The 25,211-nt window shown below is 56.2% G+C and overlaps 7 protein-coding genes across 7 annotated transcripts; 5 read left to right on the forward strand and 2 right to left on the reverse strand.

The window, feature by feature from the left end:
• The first annotated feature begins 59 nt into the window (after positions 1-59).
• IE81DRAFT_319937 (putative tubulin beta chain) lies at positions 60-3,205 on the forward strand. Its single transcript, XM_025512873.1, has 16 exons — positions 60-198; positions 567-651; positions 738-797; positions 870-995; positions 1,084-1,285; positions 1,372-1,409; positions 1,492-1,591; positions 1,668-1,768; positions 1,838-1,958; positions 2,028-2,102; positions 2,164-2,204; positions 2,277-2,357; positions 2,434-2,520; positions 2,604-2,665; positions 2,746-2,766; positions 2,839-3,205. Exons 1-16 carry the CDS (start codon positions 182-184, stop codon positions 2,972-2,974), a joined length of 1,353 nt encoding a protein of 450 aa, XP_025372808.1. The 5' UTR covers positions 60-181; the 3' UTR covers positions 2,975-3,205.
• Positions 3,206-4,399: 1,194 nt separating this feature from the next.
• Positions 4,400-7,292, forward strand: IE81DRAFT_363886 (kinase-like protein; the record flags this gene model as incomplete). Its single annotated transcript, XM_025516818.1, has 12 exons — positions 4,400-4,646; positions 4,723-4,883; positions 5,449-5,492; positions 5,559-5,685; positions 5,747-5,767; positions 5,851-5,915; positions 5,977-6,076; positions 6,147-6,177; positions 6,246-6,520; positions 6,601-6,633; positions 6,716-6,986; positions 7,058-7,292. 12 exons carry the CDS (start codon positions 4,400-4,402, stop codon positions 7,186-7,188), a joined length of 1,506 nt encoding a protein of 501 aa, XP_025372809.1. The 3' UTR covers positions 7,189-7,292.
• Positions 7,293-8,195: 903 nt separating this feature from the next.
• IE81DRAFT_339228 (hypothetical protein) lies at positions 8,196-11,560 on the forward strand. The gene is made up of 2 exons (XM_025515567.1): positions 8,196-9,005; positions 9,086-11,560. The coding sequence occupies exons 1-2, from the start codon at positions 8,594-8,596 to the stop codon at positions 11,320-11,322; spliced, it is 2,649 nt and encodes an 882-aa protein (XP_025372810.1). The 5' UTR covers positions 8,196-8,593; the 3' UTR covers positions 11,323-11,560.
• A 153-nt stretch (positions 11,561-11,713) lies between these two features.
• On the reverse strand, positions 11,714-15,597 carry IE81DRAFT_319941 (N-terminal acetyltransferase A, auxiliary subunit). Its single transcript, XM_025512874.1, has 11 exons — positions 15,178-15,597; positions 14,840-15,106; positions 14,285-14,771; positions 13,939-14,220; positions 13,407-13,855; positions 13,178-13,327; positions 13,026-13,083; positions 12,867-12,959; positions 12,599-12,796; positions 12,433-12,531; positions 11,714-12,353 (listed from the first exon to the last, which is right to left on the reverse strand). Exons 1-11 carry the CDS (start codon positions 15,238-15,240, stop codon positions 11,878-11,880), a joined length of 2,622 nt encoding a protein of 873 aa, XP_025372811.1. The 5' UTR covers positions 15,241-15,597; the 3' UTR covers positions 11,714-11,877.
• A 751-nt stretch (positions 15,598-16,348) lies between these two features.
• Positions 16,349-19,049, forward strand: IE81DRAFT_164531 (hypothetical protein). Its single transcript, XM_025510563.1, has one exon. The coding sequence runs from the start codon at positions 16,438-16,440 to the stop codon at positions 19,024-19,026; it is 2,589 nt and encodes an 862-aa protein (XP_025372812.1). The 5' UTR covers positions 16,349-16,437; the 3' UTR covers positions 19,027-19,049.
• Positions 19,050-19,502: 453 nt separating this feature from the next.
• IE81DRAFT_344550 (hypothetical protein) lies at positions 19,503-20,638 on the forward strand (the record flags this gene model as incomplete). Its single annotated transcript, XM_025515822.1, has 2 exons — positions 19,503-19,815; positions 19,902-20,638. 2 exons carry the CDS (start codon positions 19,503-19,505, stop codon positions 20,636-20,638), a joined length of 1,050 nt encoding a protein of 349 aa, XP_025372813.1.
• Positions 20,639-21,067: 429 nt separating this feature from the next.
• Positions 21,068-24,328, reverse strand: IE81DRAFT_327874 (hypothetical protein; the record flags this gene model as incomplete). Its single annotated transcript, XM_025515087.1, has 1 exon — positions 21,068-24,328. The coding sequence occupies one exon, from the start codon at positions 24,326-24,328 to the stop codon at positions 21,068-21,070; it is 3,261 nt and encodes a 1,086-aa protein (XP_025372814.1).
• Between the last annotated feature and the right edge of the window lie 883 nt (positions 24,329-25,211).

A 25,211-nucleotide genomic window follows, 5' to 3' on the forward strand; every position in this document is an offset into this window, starting at 1 on the left:
CTGCACGCGCGAGTCTTTGAGTATCAGCACCTGAGCAGCATGATCATCACGCGCGCTCTGTCTGCGCGTCAACACGTCGCCATCGCTCATCACAGCTCTTCTGCTCCCACCGTCCACCAACATCTCACAACCATAGACAACCTTCGTCACTTATCCACTCGTCACTCTAAACACACACAAGATGCGTGAGCTCATTACGTGAGTTTCCGTACGTGCAGGCTCTTCTGTCGGAAGCACAACGTTCCCTTGCAGGGTGGGAAATGGAGGCCCGACATTCTTCGGTCCGTGCGCGCGCTGTTGAGAAGAAATGGACAGGAAGCAGAAATCGCGGGCCGGGTCACCACACGCGTTGCGTCTTGGCGAATGGCAGGCTTCTGTGTGGAAGGGGGGGGAGGTATGGTGGGTTGGATGGGGTCATAGGTTGCTACAACGCTGGTCTGCCTTCGCAGTGATGTACATGTGGGGACTTGCCGACATGCAGCCTAAACTTTCGCGGACGGACAGACCCTCTAATCAGACAGCTGACGACGTGCTTGTATTCACGATCGCCTCCCTTCGAACATCAGCGTGCAGATCGGACAAGCAGGAAATGCTGTGGGAACTGCCTTTTGGCAGACGTGCTTGGCCGAGCATGGTCTGAGCGACGATGGTGTGAGTCTTCCTTGCTCCGAGCTATCCCTTACCACTTCTTTCTCGCTAATGATCTCTGCGCGTCGCTGTGCTTCCTGCCCTCTCAGACCTACATTGGCAACAATGAGGATGTCCAGCTGTCCAAGATTGGCGTGTTCTTCAACCCGGTCAGTCAGACTTGATCTTCGCCTTGCGCCACATTTCTTCTGCCTAATGCACACTCAACCTCTTGTGTACAGAGCGGTACGGAGAACAAGTATGTTCCCCGATCCGTTCAAGTGGATCTCGAGCCAGGCACGCTTGACCACATCCGCTCTGGACCCACTGGCAAGCTTTATCGCCCTGACTCGTTCGTTGGCGGAGAGGTGCGCTCTGCGTCATGGCTGCCAATTTGCCTCCATGGAGCGCTGATGCCCCGCAAATCCTCCCCTACCTCTCCTACCATCCCCATAGTCCGGTGCCGGGAACAACTTCGCAAAGGGTTACTACACTGAGGGCGCAGAGCTGATAGAGAACGTCATGGATGTCGTTCGCAAGGAGGCCGAAAGAGCTGAGGGCCTCCAAGGCTTCCAGCTTGTCCACTCTTTGGGTGGTGGTACCGGTTCGGGTCTGGGCACGAACTTGCTCACCAAGCTGCGCGAAGAATTCCCCGACCGTGAGTGACATCCTGCTTTGCACAACGAGCATCACGTGTCAAGCGCTGGACGCTTACGGCCGACTCCGCTGGGACTGCCAATCTAGGCATGCTTGCAACTTGGTCCATCCTTCCCTCACCTAAGGTCAGTTTGTGCGATCTTGATAACGCATGCTGATCAGCCAGAAGGGGCGCTGACGTGTCGCCGTGCGGCTTGCTGTCATCAGGTGTCCGACACTGTTGTCGAGCCGTACAATGCCACTCTATCTTTCCACCAGCTGGTTGAGAACGCAGATCTTTCCTTCTCGCTCGACAACGAGGCGCTTTGTGAGTCTCGGACTAGCAGTGGCACTAGGCTTCTGGACCAGAATCCTCAGCCATGACATCTTTTCCTGCTGCGCAGACGACATCTGTCAACGAACACTCAAGCTCAAGGAACCCAAGTACACCGATCTGAACACTATCATCTCGTACGCCATGTCTGGTTGCTCGACTACCCTCCGCGTACGTGCCCCCAAGCTATCGGGTGTGTTGCTTGGTCCACGCTGAACATCACCTTTCCTCCAATGATAGTTCCCGGGTCAGCTAAACTCTGATCTGCGTAAGCTGGGTGTCAACATGGTCCCTTTCCCACGTCTGCACTTCTTCTCCGTCGGATTTGCGCCTTTGGTGTCTCCGGGCTCCAAAGCATATCGTGAGTGGGTGCCGCGTCTACCTTCTGATCACAAGTCTCTGAGCGCACTCATCCTATGTCGATCATCAGAACAAGTCTCCGTGCCCGAGCTGGTTCAGCAAGGCTTTGACCCGCGCAACATCATGGCCGCGATTGACCCTCGTCGTAAGTGTAACTTTCACGGGTCTGCGGATCGTTCGCGGCGCTGAGACAAATCCTCCTCTAGTTGGAAAGTACCTGACGGTGGCTGCTATCTTCAGAGGCAAGGTGAGCGTTCCTCCATCAAAGCCAGTCCGTGCACTTGGCATGTGCTCACCCTTGCCTTGATTGCTCCGGCAGGTCTCATCTCGCGATGTCGAGCAAGAGATGATCAACATTCAGACCAAGAGCGCGACGCAATTCGTCGAGTGGATTCCACAAGTGAGTCTCGGTGTGTCATCCTACCGTGGTCGTGATCTGCATTCGCTGACCATCAGTATGAACCCGCTACTCGCAGAACATCCTGACTTCTCTCTGCGACATTCCTCCACCCGGACTGCGCATGAGCGCCACTTTCATTGCCAACACAACCTCCATCCAAGAGGTAAGTACATTACATTTGCATTGAGGTTGGTATCAAACTGGACAGATTGATTGCAACGCTGACATCTTTTGCGCGACTTGCAGCTCTTCAAGCGCACGCACGAGTCCTTCGCTCTCATGTTCCGCCGCAAAGCTTTCTTGCATTGGTGTGTAACGCCACTTGGGAAGGTCGCGCTCGCGATGCTGGCCGCTGACGTTTCTGCCTCTCCTGACGCGCCGTCTGTAGGTACACCGGCGAAGGCATGGAGTAAGTCCCGGTCCTGTGGTCTGTGGGTCGACAGTAGACTACAACTGACTCTTTCTTGCCCCTCCCTTAAAGCGAAATGGAGTTCTCAGAGGCCGAATCGAACCTGCTCGACCTCATTTCCGAGTACCAGCAATACGAGGCTGTTGGCGCAGAGGACGAGGAACTTGGAGAGTACGTCGAGGAAGAAGAGGCAGAGCCTTTGGAGTAAGCGAAGCGCGAGGGGATGTTGCACCTTACGGATCAAGAAGCAAAAAAAGTGCCACCGCAAAGTTCCTCCATTTACAAACGAAACGATGCCCCAGCTCTTGTACACCTTTCTTCTGCGACCATGGGCATATACCCATTATTTCTTGCCCTCGCCTGTTCGTCTCTCTGATCAAGCTTCTTTTTTGCCTCTGCGAATGCTTTGTCGCGAATGTGCTTGATGCCTGTCAGCCAGCCGAGTGTGTTCGTGATGGCCCCTATTGGTGCTTCAACAGCTCTCGAAGGGTAAGTATCATATTTCGCCACTGTCGCTTGCTTCAATCAGGATGTTTCGATGCAAGCTGGGAAGGCAAGGCAGCATGCTGTAGAGTTGTTGAGAAGGACAGCAACAGATCGAAAAGTCTTTTGTTCATGTCAATTACGACTACCGGTAATCAAACAAGAGATCAAGAATCAATGAATCTTGAATGTAAGATGATCCCAGCGCGCGTCACGAGTCTCGCTGTCGTAGTTTTGGAGCCTCGAAATCCAGACACACGACTCACGTCTTGTGAGTCGAAACAACGCAGGCGTCGTAGCTAATCTTGACAGACGATATGATGATCCGTGCGCTGGTCAACTTTCGTGAATATACAAAAGTTGAATAGATATGTGGAGATTCAAAGACCCAAATTCGCCACATGACTCAGATGTGAGGGTCCGCCAAACCTATCCGAATCAAAATTCGTGATCGAGTCAAACGTCAAAGTCCGGCGGTGCGAGTCAAATAACAAGTCGGCAAGTTGGCTTTAGAGCGCATATCATGGAAAATGTGAATGGTTCAGCGTTTGAGTCAAGAGTCAAGAGTCTCACATTGCGGCGTCAAAGTCTAGAGGCGCAGGTCACTTCGCAGCAGGAATCACGACGAACTCATGTATCTGCGAGAGCAGGTTGCGTACAGCGTGTTCACGCCGATTCAATAATAACGAGCACCTTCAACCCTCCTGATTCTTGATTCTTGCTTTGAATTTCGACCCTGAAAGGAGCACGATTTGAATCGAGAATCAAGTCAGGCGTCGACCTGCGTGCGAGTGAAATCGTGAATGATCCTGAAGGAAGGGAGCAAGAGGGAGCCACGAGTTCTGTCTGGTAGATCGCGAGTCATCAGCGAGTCATCATGGGTAACAAAGTGGCGAGCTTTGTTGTGCGATGCTGTGCTCGCCGTCCAGCTGCGTATGGAGCTGCATCGCGGATGTCTACAACTGGCGCGTCTCATCTCTTCGCTTCTCATCCCCGATCTCACACTTACTTCATTCGCTGTCGAGACCTGTCGCATACATCCCAACGTATCCCTTCAGCTGTCATTGACGTCGACTCCCAGGAGACCTTGCCCCTGGAAGTCCGTGTACAAGAGCCCACATCCCGTCTTGACCAACACCTGTTGCTCGCAATGGCGCGTCTACGAGGCTCAGGAAAGGTCAAGCAGGTCCGTCACATGAAGAAGAGATTTCTGCTGCCTCTGCCAGGGGATGTGGGTCGCCAAGACGCCAGAGATCAGCCTATGGAGCTTGACGCCAATGAGAGACCGCAAGATGCCCTCGAGGATGGCCAGCAAGGCGACCGTGCGCCGGAAAAGGAGGATCTGCTGGATCAAATTGTCGCGCACCTGCGCACAATTCGTGCTGGACAGCGACAATGTGAGAGGTGTTGCCGGGTCGGGCATCAGTGTGATCGTTTGCCCTGATTCCTCGCACCTGTGTCCTTTCGACGAAGCGCTCGTCATCCAGCCTCACAGGACTTTTGTCGTTGGTCGACATTTTCAGTGGTACGTTGGCGCCGATCGCCCCGCAAAGAAGCCTGACGGAAGGCGGCTCATGAACGCAGCGCATACACACAGTGACTACGTTGTGCCCGCGCCTAGCGTTTCAGCTCGAGTGAGAACAGTGATTGGCGAAATTTTGCGCATACATGCGAGTATTGAGGAGCCAGGCAAGTGCTCAATCGATATTATCCGGGCCCCTCGACGGCGAGAAGCACTTCAAGCTCATCGCTCACGTGTAGGTGATGATTCACTACCAAGCAAGGCCAGCCGAGAAATTCGCCCATATATGACTGAATCCATCATGTAGGACGGATGCCGAAGATGCGTTCGTTTCATTGCATGTGAGTGTTTGGCGTCGACACAATGGCGTCCTGCCTTGCCTTAACTTGATGTGATCCCAAAGGACCTGTCCCGCAACGGGGTATACTGCAACGGCAAGCGAATCTCCACGACGTGCCCGCTCATTCTCTGTGATGGAGATACGATCTCGATTCCTCATGCTCAAAGTGCGTTCTAGGAGGGACGAGGTACGCTGGAAGATTCATTCGCTGATGGAGGTCCTCCTTCTGCAGACTTCGTGTACAGGCACGCGAAACAGAACCAAGAAGCAGAGGTTTGTCGAGTCACAGCTTCTAAAGTTGTAAGGATGCTGAGGCGAGCGTCAATGCGCCTGCCAGACCATTGTTGGAGACTATCGCATCCTTCCACGAGTGCTTGGAACGTCAGTGCTCGTGGCTCTTTTGCGCACAGGGTCACGCCCACGACTCACACGCTCTTCTGCGAGCAGAGGCTCCTTTGCCACCGTGCGCCTGGCCATCCAAATCGACACGGGCGCTCAAGCAGCGTGCAAGCAACAAGATCGACGTTGGATCGAAGAGGAGGAGAATGCTGCTACTGCAAGGCGAGAGATTCAGGTGCGTCGTGACTAGGCTCCTGGTATGTGGGCAGAAGCTCACGCCGCCGCGCGGACGCTAGCTCCTGCAACGCTTGTCCCACGTATGTAGATGCCAACGAAATGCTCCGGGTGCGTGTTCGGCTGCCCATAATGTTCAATCGCTACCGCAATGGCCTCCCTGCAGCCCAACATCAACGGACTGCTTGCACTAGAGAAGGACCGTCGATACCAGTATTGCTTTGTATCTTGGTCAGTCGTGAACGAGTGCCTTGCGCCAAATTCATGCGCTGATATGGGACTCGTCCTAAAGTGCTACTGGTGGAGATCTGTTCGGGTACATCCTCGCTCACGGGCAGATCCAAGAAGCAGAGGCGAAATTCATCTTCTTCCAGCTCCAGAATGCCCTAGCAGTGAGTAGTGGTCATCAACGCATGGTCGCATCCGCACAGCAGAGGGATCTCACTCACTCTCTGCTTGCAGTACGTGCACGAGCACGGAGTTGCGCATCGTGGTGAGCGGCGCAGCCATCACAGGCGCAGGATAGAAGCTCGCTGACGATGTGGGAGTGCACGTCTGCAGATATCAAAGTAGGTGAAGCACGAGTGCCGCTTCAGTGCGACCCCGTGCTGAGTATTCCCTCTCAGGGAGAAAACGTACTTCTCATTACCGCCGGCAAGTTCCCCCACGTCCAGCTCGCAGATTTTGGATTGGCTTCCGAGAGGACTTTGGAAAATGCAATCGTTGGTTTGCCGCTAGGCAAGCACAATGCTCGAAGCCATTGCGGCACCGTCTCTTATCTTCCACCCGAGGTCCTTAAAGCTCGTGTCGTTCTAGAGGCTTACGAAGCTACGAGCGTAAGTCAGCAGCGGTCACCTCGTTGCGCCAAGCTACGAAGGCTGACTCTCCGGGACATTCCATCCGCGCTCCCTCAAAGGTCGATGTATGGGCGCTTGGACTTGTTCTTTACGTCAGTGCGAAGAATGAATGGCAAATGCCAAATGCCAAATGCGGCCTCCTTCTTGCTGAACCCATGCGCTCGCCGTCTTCAGGTGATGCTCTCTGGAAGGCACCCTTTCGATAGCGCTCTCTTAGATGCTATGGACGACTGCACGTATGATGTGCAGCTGGAACTACTAGAGCGAGGGCACGTCACCGAGGAGTACCTTGTGGATCGGGGCCTTCTGGTGATGAAGCCTGCACCACCTTCTAGCGGCGATCAGGCAGCTCAGGATACACTCGTGGAACGGCGGGCTCTTATCCGTGCCATCTTCTCGGGCATAGACGTATCGAGTCCTGACCTAGAAGGTACGAGTGACGCAGGTGAGTAGACAGTGCAGCCGCTTTGAATGAGCACGCTGACCGGACCCCGTCAACAGTACGAAACTTGCTAGGTCAGCTCGTCCAGGTGCGCGTGAGCAAGCGTTTGACAGCACGGCAGGCCGGAAAATCCGCTTGGATCCAGTCTTCCTTGCCACAGCTCAAAGCGATGTACGGCCAGCGCGTTCTCGGGCGCCTCAGCTGAAGAGACTTTCCAGCATGCGGTACCAAGCAGCAGTCGCACGCTTCGATAGTCGTATACGATGTCTGAACTCCGGAGCTCGCTTTCCATTGTAGTCAAGGTAACCGTGGCCGAATGGTGCAAGCAGCGACTGCCTCTGTTTGGCTTCGTAGCTGTCTGAATACACACGCGCTTCCACACGTCGGCAAAGACGCGATATCGTCTTCGAGAACGTTCTGCAATCGAGACCGATTAAGCTCCGCACGGCAGCTCGGCACCAATCTCACCATCGCGAACGTGTCTCGCATCTATACGGACATGCTGAGAGTCTAGCCCTGCAAAGCGTCGCTGCGAAATGTTGCGAGACGAGCGCATGATTGTATGCGCTATGGCGTCTTTCAGAGCTTGATACGGGTTGAGATGGTTGCCGCCATATCATAACAAGGGTGGCCTGAAGCTCAGTCTCACGACTGGTCATCTATGCAGCGTTCTACCTGCCTCTGGCGTGTCATGCAGCCAGTCGACTGCTCGCGTCTCGATCAGCTTCAAAATTGTACCGTCACGTTTGGGTATGGCAGCTGATGGCGAGGCGTGCGATGTGGCCACGTGGAAGAGATCAAATGCTGAGAAACGCTGGCCGTACCGCCATCCAAACTGTTGCGTGTCGTGACACCGGCTTTGCGTGTAGAAGCGGCAAATGTTTCCGAGCAATCTGTGATACAGCTAACGAGTCTTGTTGCTGAGCCGGGTGCTCAAGTGCCAGTGTGCAAGTTGGAGGGTGCAGGGCTTGGCGCCAAGCCTCGATTGCCAAGAACGGCGGGTGAAGAGCCGATTTTTCTGCCCGTGTGCGCGGGGGCTGCAGCCAGTTCTTGGCGCGAGGCGAGTGTGTCCTGCAGACCCAGTCGAGCGCCCAGCAGCGCGGCAGCAAAGGGTTCACGCTGGGTGAGACCGCGCGCGTGCGCACGTCTCGCTCTAGCTATATACTGCTGCACGCGCTCCTGTGCCGCGTATGGCTAAGCCTCGATGTGCCTCGAGGTTGACTTGCTGCGATTTTCATTTCAGCTTTGCCAAGCCCTTTGCCTGCATCGCCTGCGCGATCCTTGCCAAGCCCTCTTCCCTCCAAGGTGATCTCACATTGGCCCCCCGAATCCGCTCCTTACGCTCAGCGCCTCATAATCTCCACGCTTGTTCAACAGCCACTCTCAAACACCTTTTCGACTGAGTCGACTTTGTCGTTACTTTGCGTCCAAGGCATTGCGTTCACAATCACCATCATCGCCTTTTCTCACTACCCATACCTTGTGCACTCTGCGTGCGATAGCGGGGTCACCAGGCTCGAACACTACTTCACACCGTCATCACTTTTCGGCATTCGCTCACGACGCTGGCAACTAGGCCGCGTTGTTAGCAGTCAGGCCATACTGTCAACATGTCCAACCACCTCAGCCCATCAGCCGCATCGGATCACAGCTCAACGTCGAATCTGTACTACTCCTCAGCCACGTCGTCGTTCGGAGCTTCGCCTGCTTCTCAGTCCACGCACGCCACCACTATGAGCTCTCGCTCATCGACAGCGCACAGCGACAATGAAGATGGCCTGTCACCAAAGCGAGAGTCGAACGACGAAGAATCTCGCGATGTCTCCGTTGAGGACTCCAAGCCCACTCCGTGCCAATGGGACGGTTGCGGAAAGCTTTACAGCGACCCAGAAGACTTGTATCGCCACCTCTGCGATGACCATGTCGGTAGGAAGAGCACGAACAACCTGTGTCTGACTTGCAGATGGACTGGCTGCGACGTCAGCTGCGCTAAGCGTGATCACATCACAAGCCACTTGAGAGGTAAGTCTCGCTTCACCACGATTTGGGCGTATGCGCGACTTAGCGACCAGCTGCTCACGCCTGTCTTCCTCGATTGACAGTGCACACGCCTTTGAAGCCTCATACCTGCGACATCTGCTCAAAGACTTTCAAGCGGCCGCAAGATCTGAAGAAGCACGAGCGCATCCACACCGAAGCTCATCAGCAAGCGCAGCAAGCTCGTCAGAAAGCAGCAAACGGCTACGGCATCACCGATCCTCACACGTACAACTCGTTCCACCTGGTTGCAGCCCAAGCTGCTCGGCCAGGGGCCATGCACCATGGCGTTCCGACCTTCGGGCATCCATTCAGTCGCTTCGGCCCAGGGTCGCAGCACGGCGCCTATCCCAATCTTCATGCTGGCCACAGCCCGATGATCTCGCCCCACTCTCACCAGGCGTCGAACAACTACGCATCCGCATACTTTCCTCCCGGCGCTCAGTCCTTTGGTCAGCATCAGAATGGTGTCCAAGGCTACCAGAGCTTCGGTCATCATGCGGGAGGACCTCACATGAAGCCTGGATCCTACCTTCACTACGCTCAGGAGCGCCCGAAGCACACGGACGATGTCAACAGCTATCTTGGCCTCTCGCGAGGCTCCTTCAGTGGCCCAGCCGGTGCGGGACAAAAGCGCACATGGGATGAGAGCGTCGAAGCTACTCGAGGATTTGTCGCCGACATCTCCAGCAAGGCAATGCGACCAGCCTACACGCCTGATTTGGCACAGCGCCTTGACCAAGTGTTCCCAACTGGTATCAACGACGCCAACTTGGCAGCGCTTCTCGGCTCCATTGATGCCGCCTCCGCTGCGCACTCGCAGTCCGCCTTCGACCACACTTCTCAAGCTCAGCAACATCCACCACAGCCAGCCGCAGCTGGCGCGCCAAACCATGCCGCTGCTTTACAGGCGCTGCTCTCACAGGCACAGTCTTCAGGCGGCAACGTCAGCTTGCCAGACTCGCTCAAGTCTGAGAACATCGAAGATCTGAACGCTTGGCTGTTGGCCCTTGGCGCCGACGCAGAACGAGACGCGAGTTCCAGCAACAACAGCAACTTTAGCAGCCAAGACTCCAGACTCTTCGATGCTCAGACATTGTCAAGCCTGGGTCTCACGGACATTCCTGGCTTCGATCCTTCCCTGCTAGAGTCTAGCAACTCGCATTCTTCATTCACGCACGGTGGCTCGGCTCAGCAATGGTCTAGCGGCTCAGCAAATCGCCCCATTGCCTCACTTCCTCATAGGCACGGTCAAGCAGCCCATAACAGCCCTTCGTCCTCGGCACCAGGCTACGCGCACTCTTACGACCGCATGCAACCTACTTTCGGCCATTCTCTTGTTCCACAACTCGGGTCAAAGGACAGCGCAGCCGCGAACTACCGTCGCATCGAGCCGCTTACTCGCGCAGCTCCTGTCATGCCGGGCCACCGCGAGACTCTGTCATCAGTGCGCGATACCAAGGCATCGACGGTTGATTCTGACATGACAGACATCTCCAACCGACGCCGCTCGATCAGCCCATCAGTTTCGGAAGCTTCTGAAGCATCTACATCTACCACAAACCAGTCCCATGGTCTATATCCTCGACTTGCCAGTGGTGATCTCTCGCGCCAGCTGCCTGCTCCCCCTGGCATGGATCGCTCGCGACCGTCTATGGCGAGCATCAGCTCCATCCTCTCCTCGTCGGACTCCCCAGCCGGCAAGAGATCGTCGCCGTCGCTGCACAATGTCCGCAGCAGAGGTAGCTCCCACGGCGCGAGCAGTGTCAGCAGCAGCAGCACTTCACCGTCACCGCCGCCCGCTCGTGACAGCCCCGAGCCGCTGTATCCCCGACTCGATGATGCTCAAGCGGAGGTCAACAGCACCATTGCTGACAGCGTCGCTGGACTCAAGGTCACCTCTGCCGGTGTTCCAGCCGTTGTGCGGGCTCACCACGTTCGACTCATTCGCGACCTGCTCATCGCCATCAACTTCCCAGAGCGCGCCCAGGAGATGGCTGCTGCTGCGCGCCAAGCCGCTGAGCAAGCGGAGAACACTCCTTCGCCGACTCTACCACCTATTCGATCCGCTCTTACGGCCACTTCCGTTGAAGAGGGCCAATCGACACCCACCGGCAAGGGCGACTCTGACGAGATGGACGAAGACAGAAGTTCTATCGAGCCTCTGGACCGAGCTGGCACTCCGCGACAAGATGACGATGACCGTCGACTGCCAGCTATCCGGGAACTGCTGCAAGGCATTTCTGCCCGAGCGCCGCCTTCCGGGCCGGGTGGCAGACGACTGATGGACATTGACGTCTGAGTTGCTGTCGTCGCTGCCCCACTCCCGTCACCCATGCATACCCTCCGCCCCGCTTCATCGTCCGTACTCTTTTTCCTCCTCTGCATCTATCTCTGCGCCAGACGCCCTTTCTCGCTCCTTCTCGATATTGCGTTGTTCCTTGACTCGCGTCCAGAGCCTCGGAAGAATTTGACCTCGATTTTGTACATCACATATCTTACCCGCAATGGAGTTGCCGTAATCGAGAAGTCTCGAGAAGTTCGCGGATCACGTTGGGATTGAATCGCTTGAACGAAGAGATGACATGTTGTAACGAAGGCGCGGTCGAAAAGAGATCTCGCGACCAAATGCTTTCCCGCACTGACGCCGGAGAGCTCAGTCCACATCTGATGACGCTACCTACCAAGCATGCGTTCGTTATTGGTGCATTCTGAGTGGTCAGTCGTGCCTGGCGACGACCACCTTTGCGCATTCTCGATTCAGGCTTCAACACCATCGGCACAAAGTGTCGTTGTTCAAAGACCGCATTGCTGCGGTGCAAATCCGATGTGATTGCCCCACGTATGCGTGTCAAATTTAGTTTTGTGTGGGCGGTGCGTGGCCCGCAGGCACAGACGGATCCGCATCACCATCCTGCTGTGCCGGCTCCCAAAATTTCCTCTGCGCTTGCCTCTCCGCCTCTTCGCTCTTGAGCGTGTCGTGCGCTTTGAACATATCGGCATGCGGAAATCTCTTCCTCGCCTCGGCATCAAATGCTTCTCTAGCGCTCACGTCCGCATTCAGTAAGCGAAGCTCCTCCCGAGCAGCTAATGCGGTCGTTAGATCCGTCTTCGACTCGGCGTGCGTGAGTGTCTGAATCAAAGTTACCGCCTCAGCGGTGCGATCGAGAGCGTGCAACGCCTGTGCAGCGCCGAGCTTCTGCGCTGCACTCGTGGCACGTTGGAGGTACGCCGTCGTAAAGGCTTCGAGCGTGACTTCGTCCGGCAGTACAGAAGCGAATACTGCGCCGATCGCTTCCTTGACAGGCTCTGGAGCCGAGGTCAGGTCCGGCACTACAATGTTCCAATTTAGGCGAAGATCGTGTCAGGCGATGCGTCTCCCCCGAAAGAGTCTTGTTGCAAGAAGACGCACCTTTCCGCCGTAGCTGAACGATCTGTTTGTGCAGCTGAGGATGATTCGATTGCAGCTTATGTGCATGTGACACCGCACGTGCTGCAACAAGCCAGTCATCTGCAGCGGGCGTGCGGAATGATAAGCGCAAACACAGCGGCGCGCGCAACGTTAGTTTGCGACTCACTGGACCTCAAAGCCACTTCGAAGGTCGCGAGCCAAGTCTCAACTCTCCTTTCGGCCCTCTCCTGAAGCGTGAGCAGGTAGATTTTCGCAGCTTCGAGTGGCTTTTTGCGAGTGTCGGCTAGCAATTGGACACCATCAGGGTCTTCGTCAGGAGGTGGCGGAGGTACGTCGTCCTCGTCTGTCTTCTTCGTGTCTTTTGCTGGAGACAATCAAGGGTTCGCGTCAGAAGTATTTGAGCAGCAGTCAGAAGTCTTCTAGAGGATACGTACGCTTTGCGGTGGCCTTCTTGGCGTCCTCCGCTGCCTTGAGTTCTGCTTTCTTGGCTTTCTTAGCGTCTTTGCGCTGCTCCTCAGTCAAGTGTCCTGGTGATGGAAGCAATCACGTTCGTCAATGGGTGCCTCTTTTGGAAGTCGTGCAATGGATCTCACCATTCGAGCCGGACGCACGGGAGTCCCCGTCAGGCTTGTCATGCAACTGGCATAGAAGCTGACGAAGAAGTTGAGAAGAATGGTTCAGCCTGGGAATGTATCTTCGCGAAAATTCACGATCTGGTCTCAAGGTGCTGCGGAGCTACACGCACCTTGACCGCTGACAGGGCTGCCCGGAAATAGGCAGGATGCGATCGGAGCTGATCCTCGAATCGCACCATGTCGATGTATGACCTCAAAGTCAACTTCCGCATGCAGTACGAATGGAAGTCGAGCTGATCATCGTAGATCTCTTGGAAGGTCTGCAAGATGGCAGAAGTGCGTTGTAAGAGGGATGCGCGTATGAATATGGTCACTGGCCCCCAACCTTTCTCGGCTCACTCTGTCTATTTGCGTCAGTCTTTTCAGAGCAAGGGCAAGATTTCCTGACCTGGCGTGCGCGTCCGCTTCCTCTGCCATGTACCAGAACGCTTGCATCTCTATGAGGTCAAAAGTGGGTGAAGGCGCATCGGGTTTGGTGAAGAGCGACACAACCTCCGTCGCTCCTTTGACGTCATCGATGCGTAGCAAGTATTTAGCAGCTTTACAGTTCAAGAACCTATCTTGACCATCCAGCAGGCGCGCGTCTTCCATTGCTGATGCTGCGCTGTGTAGTGACCCTCCTCGCTTCAAGACTCGAGCACGCATCATGTGCAGCTCAGGCATTGTCGGGGAGTGCGCGATAGCAGAATCAACGTATGCAAGACCTCGCTCAACGTGGCCCGTCTTGCTGTAGTGCTGTGCCAGGAAGTAAAGAGACCACAAGTATGCTGAGGGCTCTTGTTGGTCTCCTGCCGCAGGACTGGCACGCGTGAGCCGTCCGTCAAGGTGCGCGTCTTTCCGTGGTCGTCCGCGAAATGGTCGTCGAACTCACCTGCGTCTTTCGCGGGAGCCCATTCCAAACGCCTCCTCTCTACTATTTCCTCGACCGCTATCCTCTTCTTGTCATCCACATAGAGCGCCACTATATCAGCGAAAATCGATGGCACTCCTTTCTGCAGGGCTGCGGAGATGTATGTCTCTGCTTGATCTCTGAAATCGTCTCCCTGCAGGTATACTAGGGCCACACGCTTCGCGGCGCCAGATTTAGGGAATTTGGTGCTCAATTCTCGCAGTGCAGTTGCTGCTTTCGCGACCCCATCTGAAGACGAGGGAGCTGCCAATCGAGGAGCTTCGTCAGCCCCGCCTTCTGCTCATCAAAGCTACCAAAGATTTCTTACCTGTCTCGACGCCCTTTGCCTTCAGCCAATCTCTGATCACTCCCAAATCTTCGGCATTCCACCTCAAAAGCTGCTCGAGTTCCTCCGCTGCCTTGTCGCTACTGCCTTCCGCAGCATACGCCCGTGCTATGAGTAGTTTGCTCGCCTTCTTGTCATACACTGCCTTGTTTGCCGGGCCTTGCAGAAAAGTGACGACATCTGCGTGGCGCCCAAGCTCGAACAGGATCTGAGCACGGTACAGATGAATTTCTGAAAGCTCAAAAGACCGAGGCGGCGTATCCCGGAAAGTATCTGTAAGGCCGGAGATAATCCTCAGAGCCTCGTCCAGGGAGCCAGCCAAGTGATGAGCGACGGCTAATCCAACCCAACTGAGTCGCAAGTGAGGCTGCAGCTTGAGCAGTGCGAGTCGAACATCTATCAATGCAGGGTAATTGCGTTGCTGCATGTGCAAGTACGACATTTCCCTTTGCAAATTGACATTGTTGCCCTAAGCATGAGAGAGTTGTCAGTACATGACCACAGAGCTGATGGCGCAAGCAGTGAGACAGAACTCACCCCTTCAATTCGTAAAGCCATACCATAGCATTTAACTGCCTCTTCCCAATTCTTTTCCATCCGACATAAAATACCCAGGCAATGCCAGGCCAAGAAGCTTCCAATATCGTGCCTGACACCCTTCCTCGCCAGCTCTATTCCCTCCGCCCTTTGATTCATGGTGGCCAAGATGAGTCCCTTCATGCATAGCGTCTCACCCGCTTCAGGAAACTTTTTGAGAATAGTGTCTGCTGTCTTGAGACCCAGCTTGTACTTCTTCGTCTCGTACTTTGAAAAATGCAAAGGAGAGGTAGGGTTAGCAAGGTAGATGATCGATTTACACGGCTTGGATCGCTTACCTCTTGGATTAGCCGTTTGAAAAGGCCTCGCTCCTTGGCCGGTAATTCTTTCTTGGGCGGCATTGTGTGCGCCAACTTGCTTCCAACGCTGCTATTTCCGAAAGACTTGCTGGAAGGTCGAGATTGACGCCAATGGCCAAAGCGGATTCTTGAGAAGTTTCAATTCTAATGACGACTCCAGAGTCGCTGCTCTTTGCTAGCATACAGTCGGGCTGCGACCCAACTCTGCAGAACGAAAATCGAGTGCGAAGATGCAGCAGGAGTGTGAGGAACACAATTTGCGGAGCTGATGCAACTCAAGACTAATAATGACCTTTCGGAGCGGTTGGTCGGCCTGGCGCGTGCGTAACGTCCTTTGATGGAGGATGTGCATGTGACCGGGATTGATTCCTGCAAGTCATGTGAGTGCAGAGCCACGTGGAGGTAGTAGTAGTCATGAGTCAATCAGTCACGAGTGTGTGTCTGTGGCCAAGATGAGTCGTGCGTGCGCGACCGACCCGGGCCGCGCGGAGACGGGACCAATTGTCTGCAGTCATGCAGCACGCTTGGCCAGTCAGATCTATACGGCGGTATGTTAGCCCGTTGGGAGCGTGTTCAGGGGCCTAAAGCAGGCTGGGTAATCGAGAATGCAATTAAGCAGACGCGCACGGTGGCGGTGCCAGTCGACCGAAAGTCCTACAAGTCACAATTGAAATGCGTTCGCATCGACCCTGAAAGGCTGAAGCGGTGAATGGTGAGGGTTCGTTCGAGCACAGAGCGTGCGCCAGCTACGTACAGCACCCGACTCGCGAATTAAGTCGTGAGTCATAGTGATTGGCAAGTAAGCTCGCACATGTGTATCAAGTCGATCAGTCACGTCAGTCACCAGTAGCGCAGCTGCTGAGCTCGGACAACATCAAGTGTGGATGAAGCGCGACTAAGGGCCCAGCTGCTTGCAGTTGCTCGACTTTCGCTCGCTCAGACGAGCATCAGCTTCATTTCGTCCCACCACTTGCACTCGCACTTGCTCCATTGCCTCGCAGTGAGCGGAGGTCCTCCTTAGCATCGATCCCTCCCCCTTACACCATCGCGCCTTACGCATGTTGCCAGCCTAAATGCCGCTGATCTCCTAACGAATACGAGCGCGACGCCTATCACGACCACATTACGAATACTAGACACTGCATTCCACGACCCCGCAACGAGACCTTTACGAACTGAAAGACACGATAAACATTCACCAACAGCCACACCTTCACTATCACCGACTCGCCGGGCATCATGACGTCCGCAGCTCCTGCCTTGCAGGCCCTAGATCCAAACGTGCAGATCAGCAAGAACACAGATCCAGGCAAATCTGCAGCTGACAATCAAGCCAAGCTCGTCTTCGCTGCATCGCGCAGTGATTCTGACCTTGCTACGAGCCCTAGCGCAGGTGCTCCAACGGCCGTGTCCAAAAAGCGTGGTGCCAATCCCTTCCGTGGCCTGGCCATGTGGCGCCGCAAGTCAGAGGCAGCCACAGCCAAAGTAGATGAGCCAGAGAAGACGGGAGAGGCCATGCCGCAGCACGATGCCCAGAATTCTGTGGAGGAGGAGCGCAAGACTGATGGAGATGTGCAGGCGATTCCCTTTCCTCCAGCAGCGCCGCGCGCCGTTCGGCGAGTCTCGTTCAGCCCGTCGGTCGAGGAAGCAGCAGCAGATCGAGAGCTGGAGAGCTCTTCGGAAAAAGCCAAAGCTGCTCGAAAGGCTGCAAAGGTCGAAAAAGCACGGCGAAAGGTCGCAAAACGTGCCAAGAGGGAAGAAGCAAAGGCACGAAAGGAGGAGCAGGAGAAGCTGACCAAGGGTGAGGAGAGCCTCCTTGGCATTCCCAAACGTCGCGCAAGCGCCGAGCTGAAGGAAGAGTCGGCGAGCTCGAAGGACTCCAAGCATGCTGTACAAGACAACGAGAGCGCTACGCGTGGCCGAAATATCAAGGGCAGGCAAAGGCGCACATCGTCCTTCAGCATGGACCGTCGCGGCATTCACCTTGCTCCCCAGCCAAACTTGGGTGCAGATGCTCCCAGCAAGGATGCAAAGTCAAAGCCGGCCCGGCCTCGGACGTCCAAACAGGCAGCTTTGTGTGCCAGACACGCTCGAGCGCTCGAGAAGGTCATCATGGCCACATCTGCGCCCGAAGCGCCGCACAAGTCATCGAACAAAGGCACTAGTGCTGTCGACGCCAAACAAATGCGAGCTCTGAAGCGCGCTTTGCTGGATCAGCACCTTGCCAATGGAATCATCGGCGAGCTGCGCGCAATGCATCTGCCGGGCACTGCAGGCGTTGGCCTTCCTTCGGAACGTATCATCATCGGCGATGCAGACCTGTTGGGTGGAGGGGATGCCGGCAAGTCGAGCGGTCCCGCCAAGGAGGTGACGAAAGCATTGGCATCTCGATCCCCTGCACTTGCAGCCCTCGAAAGGGTTGCGAGCGCTCACGAAGAAGCTCGAGAGCAGCAAAGTTCGGATGTCAGAGCCGCTAGCGCGGCGCCAAAGGCCTCCCCTACTCCTGCTCCAGGTGCCATCGCGCGTTTCCGTAGACGCCTATCGTCTTCCGGCACGCGACCGGCAGTAGCACACAAAGCAGCGCCGCATGCTGTCCAGAAGGATCACGAGCACTTGGCGGTGGGACCGACTTCCGACAAAAGCACAGCAAAGCACCCGGTCAAGGCGGTGTGGCTCGATTGCCCAGAGTGTGAGGCGGCAGAACGTCATGCCACCGCCGTGACATCTCCTCTGGCAGCGGTCGAGTCGCCTGCTGAGACTGAGATGGACGAAGGAAGCAAGAGCTTGGCTGCGACTGGCCTAGCCATCTGGGGAGCACGGCTTTGGTTTGCTAGTGCTACCTCAAGCGACGAAAAACCAGCAGAAGCTGAGCAGGACGTAAAGACAGCCTCAGCCACTGAAGCGTTGTCCAATGAGGCAAAGGCTGAGACAGCTGCTGAGAATGAGCCCATAGATTCGGACCCTAGGATTTTGCTGTCTGGTGGGCTCCTATCAGGCGTTTCGCCCGTTTCTCTCTTGCTCTCGCCCGGGCCCACGGCTATCAATGCAGCCGGTCGCGCGAGCGGAGCTTTTGATGCGCTGGGTGCAATTACGGCAGCTGCTGTCAGAGCTGACGCGGGCGGGATCGATGCCATGGGACAAGTCCGACCACCATTGGATCGATGCGCCATCTTTGTGCATTGGTGGGGATTCGAGATCACAATGCCGCCACCCACGATGAACTACCTTTCTACTGCCCATTCCATTTCTGGAGCCTTCTTGAGCTTCTTGCAGACCATGGTGATCTCTGGGGGTGTCCCAGAACTGCTGCCCTTCGTCAAATACATTTCTCAATTCGTGGAGATGGAATTTTCGGCCATCAAGAGTCAGAATCGAGGAGATGGAGTCATCGTCGCTGCTACCTTCCTCATGCCCTTTGCCCTCGTCCCGCGTCCTTGGGACTACTCTACCGAACGTCTACCCCTTCCAGTCCCTACGCAGCCAGGCGTCACGCCAATGCCAGTTCCATCACCTCCTTCGGCACCCAAACGGACCTCATCTGCACCTACCCAAATCCTCCTGCCTCTGTCCGCCTTCCCCGTAGTGTCGTCTCAGGAAGCTGCGTTTGCAGCGCCCCCGGCATTTCCTGGACGTCGAGGATCCCCTTCGCCTCCAAAAAGATCACCTTCACCCTCGAGACGATCGGACTCGGCTGTGCTTGCTGCCTCCAAGGAGGGCCTTACCCCACCCGCTACACCCAGAGCGTCCTTTCAGCTTCCGCCAGGACTCAAGCTGGACGCGCTAGCTGAATTGCCGGAGGGAAGCATCCGGATCCAAGCAAACGCTTGATTCTGATCCTGGCAGAGGCCGCTTTAGCAACTCCCCCCCAAATCTCTAGTACCCATATTTCTTTGCTTTCCTCTGCAACTTCTGTTCCCCCACTGCCTTTGCATATATCTTTACTTGCACCGCACCAATATAATCTTTCGCGCCGAACCAGAGTCTTTCGCATTTGCTTTCCAGTCTTGACCACTAGGTTGAGTTCGTTCAGCATCCTTGATCACACTCATGACTCCTTAGCTGAGTGACCGTGACGCATCTCGAGTCTCGCGCAATCGTGTCACTTTCCCACGCGCCCACCCTCGCGCCGTCGTGCTTGCCCGCGCCTCTTCGACGGCCGCATTCCTCTTTCGCTCTCACCACCATCCGCGCCAGTATGCAAAGGCTCTACAACCATCATGCATCCTGCTGGGCTTCCTCAGACAGGTATGCCAGGCCTTTCGCGCCCTTTGCGCACCCTAGCATTCACGAGTCGCAGTCAGGCCATGACAGCGCATTCATTCGCTTCTGGCAAGGTGGAGATGCATCTTGACTCGCTGCCAAGACGCGCAGAGGATCTGACCGAATCCTCATCCAGGCCCTCTGCCGATCTGTCCGGAACGCTGCTCTTGTCCAAAGATGAACCGCCAGCTCAGCTGGCAGAGACTGGAGCAGCAATAGGGTCTAGTACAACGGTATTTTTCGACCAGTGTCATGCGATGGGCCCGGCCCGATCGGATGGCGAATTGAGCAGAAGGTCTGCAGATCGGGCTTTGCCAATCATCGTTGCCGGTTCTCCTCTGGCCAAGCTCGTATGTTGTGCGTGGCCAAGACCCGGCTCATTCTTCTAAAACTTCGACTGCGCTCGCTGATCCACTCGCACAATGCTTCCTTCGCGTGACTAGATGACTGCGAAGGCTTGAATCTCACACTCAGGTCTCGTCTCCTCACCAGTTCTGCAGAAATCTTTCGCTGCTCGAACCTCACGCTCACAGTAGACGTCACACGACCGATTGAAGATGAGAGTGCGGCAGACGTTCATCACCTTCCACGCTCGATGCATGCCGCGCAGGCAGGGATGGCTTTGCCGTGGAGGCTAGGGGCATTGCAGCTGGATCCGCCTCTAGAGAATGTCACCATCGTTTTCCAGGATGCGGGCATGTGCGGAGAGGTCATCTTGACCTCCTCGGGTGCGAATGCTCATCCACACGAAGCATCTGCAGATCACGCGCCATCGAGGCAAGCTGCAAGTTCCGACGATACCAGCGCCGCCGAGCCGCATTGTGATTTGCGCCTGGCAGGTTTCAAGAATGTCACCATCCTCGTGCGCGCTCCTCAAACAGCCGAAGGCTCGCGCCTCGGTAACGATGCTCGTTGCTTGGCATTTCGCATCGACGAGCCCTTGACGCGACCACCTTCTTCGAGTGAAGAGGTCCAAGCTGTCCAAACAGTCACTTCGGCCCAAGCGGACCAGTACCATCTGCGCCTCGTCAGCGTCCATGACCAGCGATTCGACGGTTGGCCCTCTTGGTCTTGCGAAGCGCTCCAAAGAGCGGCGGGAACGCGCGGTTACGTCAGCTTGGGAGACAATCCACCTCGAGCTGCCCGACGTCGGAGCATCGACTCTGGCGTTGGCCTCTGAGGTGGACTATGGCCAACCAGAATCACCTGCTGGCTGCTGAGAACCTTCATCACAAGACACGAACATGTAGCTCGTCCCCTTCGTGGAGATCTCTCCGGGCGTTTCACGGAAGTCGCATCGCTCAGAGGATTACCCACATGTGCAGCGCTTGCAGCGCTATGGTACGTGGCAAGGATTGCAATGGCAATAGTGTGCAATGGAATGAGCAGGTGACAAGCTGGATGGGGTGTTGGTGGTTGTGTCGAGTCGACGATCAATGTACGAGTCTGTTCTAAAGAGCAAAGGGGAGCATGCGCATGTGCGGTATGTAACAAAGGCGGTTAGAAAAAGACAACAGGCCAAATTAAGCATCAGCGTCGTTCAATCGTTCGATCGTAAGCTGAAAGGCACAGATGCGCGCGAGCTGAAGGTCGTGAATGACGTCAAGCTCTACACTAGGCGGACAGCTTTGCGAGAGCTGGGAGAAGCAGCACTCGAGCGCGAACCGGTCGCCTCCAGATTATGCTGATGTCTCGGCGTCGAGGGAGAACGCTCTCTCTTGCGCGATGCCAGAGGAGATTCGTACAACATGCGGCTATTGAGCAGTGGCCTAATGGGTGATGAAGGTGGACTGCGTAGAGCGGAACGCAGATCGCGCTCGGACCCCTCGGTCTGCTTTTGCGTTTCAGGCATGGCTTTCTCTTGATCTCTGCGTCTCTGTTCGTCTGTGATGGAGAGATCCTGCATGGCGCTGACTCGAGTGTCCGCAGCAGTGGGGGAAGGTGTGATGCCCTGCGACGGATCAACGCTACCACCACTGCGATAGCTCAACGGTCGAATCGGGGGTGGTAGGTTCAGAACCGTGGTCGTCTTGCTCGTCGATCCGTTCTGCGAGGAGCCCAAACCCAAAGATCTGCTGCTGGCACTGCGCTGACTAGCGCTGGGTCTCGAGGGCGTCTCTTGCATGGCGAAGCGTCCTGGCTCATCCTCTTCCTCCTCTTCATCTTCGACTCTTTCAGCTTCTGGTTGAGCAGTGCGCACAGCGCTGCTTGGCAAGTTGTCTGGACGTATGGCACGCAGGGGAGAAGATGGACTGGGGTGCCAGGGACTAGCAGCCAGTGCGCCCAGGTGCCTGACTGGCGTCGGACCCTCGAGCGGCGTGATGGCTCCGGTGTTGCCGAAATGCCCGTAAGACGTAGAGCCGGACGGCCTCAGAATCGAATGAGGCGCTAAGCCTAGACTTTCTGTGAGATCAAGGTGCTGCGGTGACGAGAACTGGTCAGACTGCTGACCGACGCGTCGGGCGGGCGTCGGTCGTCCGATCGTCTGTGGCACCTGGAATAGCGAGGAAGATCGTCCAGCATCCTTTGATGAGAACTTGAAGGGGGTCCGTTTTGTGCCAGCTTCTCGCGACTCATAATCCAACGGGGTCATCAAGCTTCCTTGTTGGCGGCCAGGGCGACGCAGACTGTCGAGAAGGCTGGGGCCCTCGAAGCTCATAGTCAGCAAAGGTGCGTCCTCATCGTGACTGCTCTTGAGACCATTGGAGCGGCGTGGAGTTCCGATCAGCGGTGGGAGGGTGCGCTCACGAGCCATCGGACTTGCCATGGCGGCATCCGTTGTTCCGCTTCCAAGCGGCGGAATCAGGACGCTTGCGCCGCCTCTTTCGGTCGTCCTGCGAGCAGAGGTAGGGGACGCTAGCGTGTCTGATGCTGAACGGCTCATCGATGTAGATTGCGTGCGCGCGATCGCGGGGCTGATCTTGTGAGATTCCAGCGAGAAGGGATTGTGCGCGCCGGTATGTGGCTTCCACGCTGCATTGCGCGCAGAGTGACGCGGTGTCGAACTGGCAGGCAATGAGTCCGCGGCGGGAGGTTGACCCTTAGCATTGTTCGCAATCGAATAAGCAAGACCTGCACCACCATGTGCGGCCAAGCTGTGCGAGTCTGGCGGCGTAAGAGGGTCGCTCTTCCCGCCATCTGCTTGCGAGGCCGATGACGAGCGTTGCTGACGGTGAAGCAGCTTGTCTTCATCCTCTGATTTGAAAGACTCCGGCGAAGTGCGTTGCGCATCGGAGTACGGGTCTGCAAGCCTATCTTCCCCTGGACGCTGACGATGACCGGCTGTGCCAGACGGGAAACCCAGTTGACGATGCCCGGCAAAGGGCCCAGGCACAACCCTGCCCGGAGATGTGACCAAAGAGGGTCCTGCTCTGGAGGAAAGCTCTCCGAGGTGACCTGCATTTGCTCGCAAATGACTGATGCGCGTGGGCGAAGCCTGAGGTAGGTCTTTCGAATGGCGCGAGTCGCGATGTGCGGGTATGTCCTCGTGTGGTGGAAAAATCGGCGCACCGGCAGTGAGTAGCGTCATCGACTGGCGGGAAGAGCTTTGAGATGTGCCTTGACGAGCCGCACTGCGCTCGTACTGAGGTACGCCAAAGATGCGGTCGACGGTCCCAGGAGAAGGGAGCTCGAGGCCGTGAGGATTAGGCGGGTGTACATAGTGGGGCGCGGCTGGATGGTGCGAGTGAAACACTGCAGCATCAGGCGGAGCAGCGTTTGAATAGAGCGATTGCAGCGGCAGTGGGGGATGAGAGATGGAAAAAGGCTGTCCGATAGGAGTGGCGCCGTGGTATCCTGGATGCTCACTACGACTTGGGGGCAGCGACGCGTATAGGCGTTCTTGATGGGCCATCATCGGTTCCGCATATCCATGATTGTGAGCCGCGAAGAGCGGTCGTTCGGGCTCCCAGCGATGCTGATGGTGCATTGCTGCCCGAGCTGCCGCCTGAGCTGGCGTGCCTTCCTGACCATGCTTCTCCATAAGACGCTTCTTGCGTGCCCACTTACGTTTGCTTTCCAGCATTCGCTGCCTCCTCTCCTCCGCATTCTTTGGTCTATTCGCGTCTCCGTCCCATCTCGTGCGGCGCGGCTGCTGGGAGAGTGGAATGGCGTGCTTGTCTTGCAAGTGTCTGCGCCATATGGAGCGAGCGTGCTTACCATTGTAGCTCTTGTCGCAGTAAGGACACGCAAATTCGCCTGTTGCGCCAACCGCTGATGCCTCTTCTTGAGCCTTTTGCACAACCTTTAGCTTTGCAGCGGTCTCCGGATCCAACTCCGCGTCGTTGTCGAAGAGGGGAGACCCATCGTCATCAAACTCATCGAAGTCCGCTGCCTGGCCGGAGTCGTCTAGATCTAATGACGCGTCGCCGGGAAAGTAGCCGCTGTCATTTGCACTGTGTGGTGGATTGGCGTCCGCGCTCCCGCCGGCCACGGAGGTTGTGCAGCCTTCCACTTTCATGTTGATCGAGTTGACGACAAGGGCGTGGTTGAAGGGCACGTCTGGGAAGAGCGAGCTGGCCAAGAGATCACTGTGGCTGGCAAAATCGTCGATTTCACTCTGCGAGAACCCAAAGAGTCGGCCAGGAGTCGATGCTGGCACCGAGGCCTGACCTTGTGGTTGAGCCTCCGGGATAACCGGAAAGCTGCTGAGCAGATCAGCCGCGTCACCTGGCCAATGTGACTTGACGCCTGTCCTGGGAGTCAGCGGCCGATGTTGCTCGCACAGCCCAAGTGAGCCTGAAGACGATGTTTTACGCAAAGGGGTTCCGGTGAAGTCGCCCGAGGCTTGCCTATGAGCTCGAGATATGAAGCTGAGAGGCGATTCTGCTGCCGTGGGCGGTCGCCTTCGACCTGCCGGTGGCGCCATCATCGCGGGCAGGTCGTTGAGGCGAAAGGAAGCAGCGCAAGGATGATGATAGCGTTTTCGTAGAGGTGTTTGCCAGCGTCAGGTCGGCGGTAATGAGGTGAGCGGAGCGAGAGAGAACAGATGTAGAGGTCGAAAATACGGAGCAGCGCAAAGTCAGCATTCGAGTATTCCTCCCAAGACAACGATGCGATCGATGTAGAACAGACCTATGTCTGTATGCTCCAAGCAGACCGATCGGCGACTCACGAGATGAGGCTCGACAGATTCCTGCCGCAAGTCTAGGTCACAATTCTGCGGGAGGGCTCCACCAGCTGCCAGTCCAGCACAAGGCCAGAGGAGGCGACAGCCCTCGAGGCGAATTTGGGTGGTGCCTTAGGGGTTGGCGGAAAGATCGACAAGCGGTGCCTGTGCAGATGACGCTGAAGCAGCCGAAGCAGCGTTGGGACTGATGTGACTCTTTGGATTGTTGGCGAATATGCTTGGCTTGGCTTGCAGCGAGAAGGCACGCGTCTGAGGGGGGATTGTGCCAGCAGTGGATGCACGCGTCCGTCGAGACCGTTGAGCTGCGCGCGTTGTAAAAGATCGTTTGGAGGTGAAGCTGGCAATGCAGGAGTCGACAGAATGATACAGCGCAGTGAAGAGACACGAGAGCGAGAATGTACAAGTCCGGTGACGTATCGAGTCGAAGCAGAAAAGCCAGGAGGGCAGGAAGGCGCGGCGCGTTGTGGACCTTCTCTCTGCTGCAGTAGTGCAGTACAGTACGAAAGGCGTGGAGGAGGCTAGGCAAGCGAGCCGGCGGACAACAAACAGGTCGTGCGTGCGTGAGAACGGTTGGCTATGCAGCAGGTACGCAGACAGACAGTACCATGGGCTGAAGCAGGTGCGA

This window comes from Ceraceosorus guamensis (genome assembly GCF_003144195.1).
Source record: "Ceraceosorus guamensis strain MCA 4658 unplaced genomic scaffold IE81scaffold_4, whole genome shotgun sequence".
Taxonomy (NCBI): Eukaryota; Fungi; Basidiomycota; class Exobasidiomycetes; order Ceraceosorales; family Ceraceosoraceae; genus Ceraceosorus; species Ceraceosorus guamensis.

Excerpts from the sequence above, each read along its gene's own strand:
- IE81DRAFT_339228 (XM_025515567.1), top strand. The coding sequence starts at position 8,594 with ATGTCCAACCACCTCAGCCCATCAGCCGCATCGGATCACAGCTCAACG. Across the intron at positions 9,006-9,085 it reads CATCACAAGCCACTTGAGAG|TGCACACGCCTTTGAAGCCT; the intron begins GTAAGTCTCGCT and ends CTCGATTGACAG.
- IE81DRAFT_319941 (XM_025512874.1), bottom strand. The coding sequence starts at position 15,240 with ATGCCGCCCAAGAAAGAATTACCGGCCAAGGAGCGAGGCCTTTTCAAA. Across the intron at positions 13,856-13,938 it reads GGCTCCCGCGAAAGACGCAG|GAGACCAACAAGAGCCCTCA; the intron begins GTGAGTTCGACG and ends GTCCTGCGGCAG. Across the intron at positions 12,532-12,598 it reads CGAAGTGGCTTTGAGGTCCA|ATGACTGGCTTGTTGCAGCA; the intron begins GTGAGTCGCAAA and ends CGCCCGCTGCAG.
- IE81DRAFT_319937 (XM_025512873.1), top strand. Across the intron at positions 1,286-1,371 it reads GCGCGAAGAATTCCCCGACC|GCATGCTTGCAACTTGGTCC; the intron begins GTGAGTGACATC and ends CTGCCAATCTAG. Across the intron at positions 2,205-2,276 it reads CTGCTATCTTCAGAGGCAAG|GTCTCATCTCGCGATGTCGA; the intron begins GTGAGCGTTCCT and ends TTGCTCCGGCAG.
- IE81DRAFT_164531 (XM_025510563.1), top strand. The coding sequence starts at position 16,438 with ATGACGTCCGCAGCTCCTGCCTTGCAGGCCCTAGATCCAAACGTGCAG.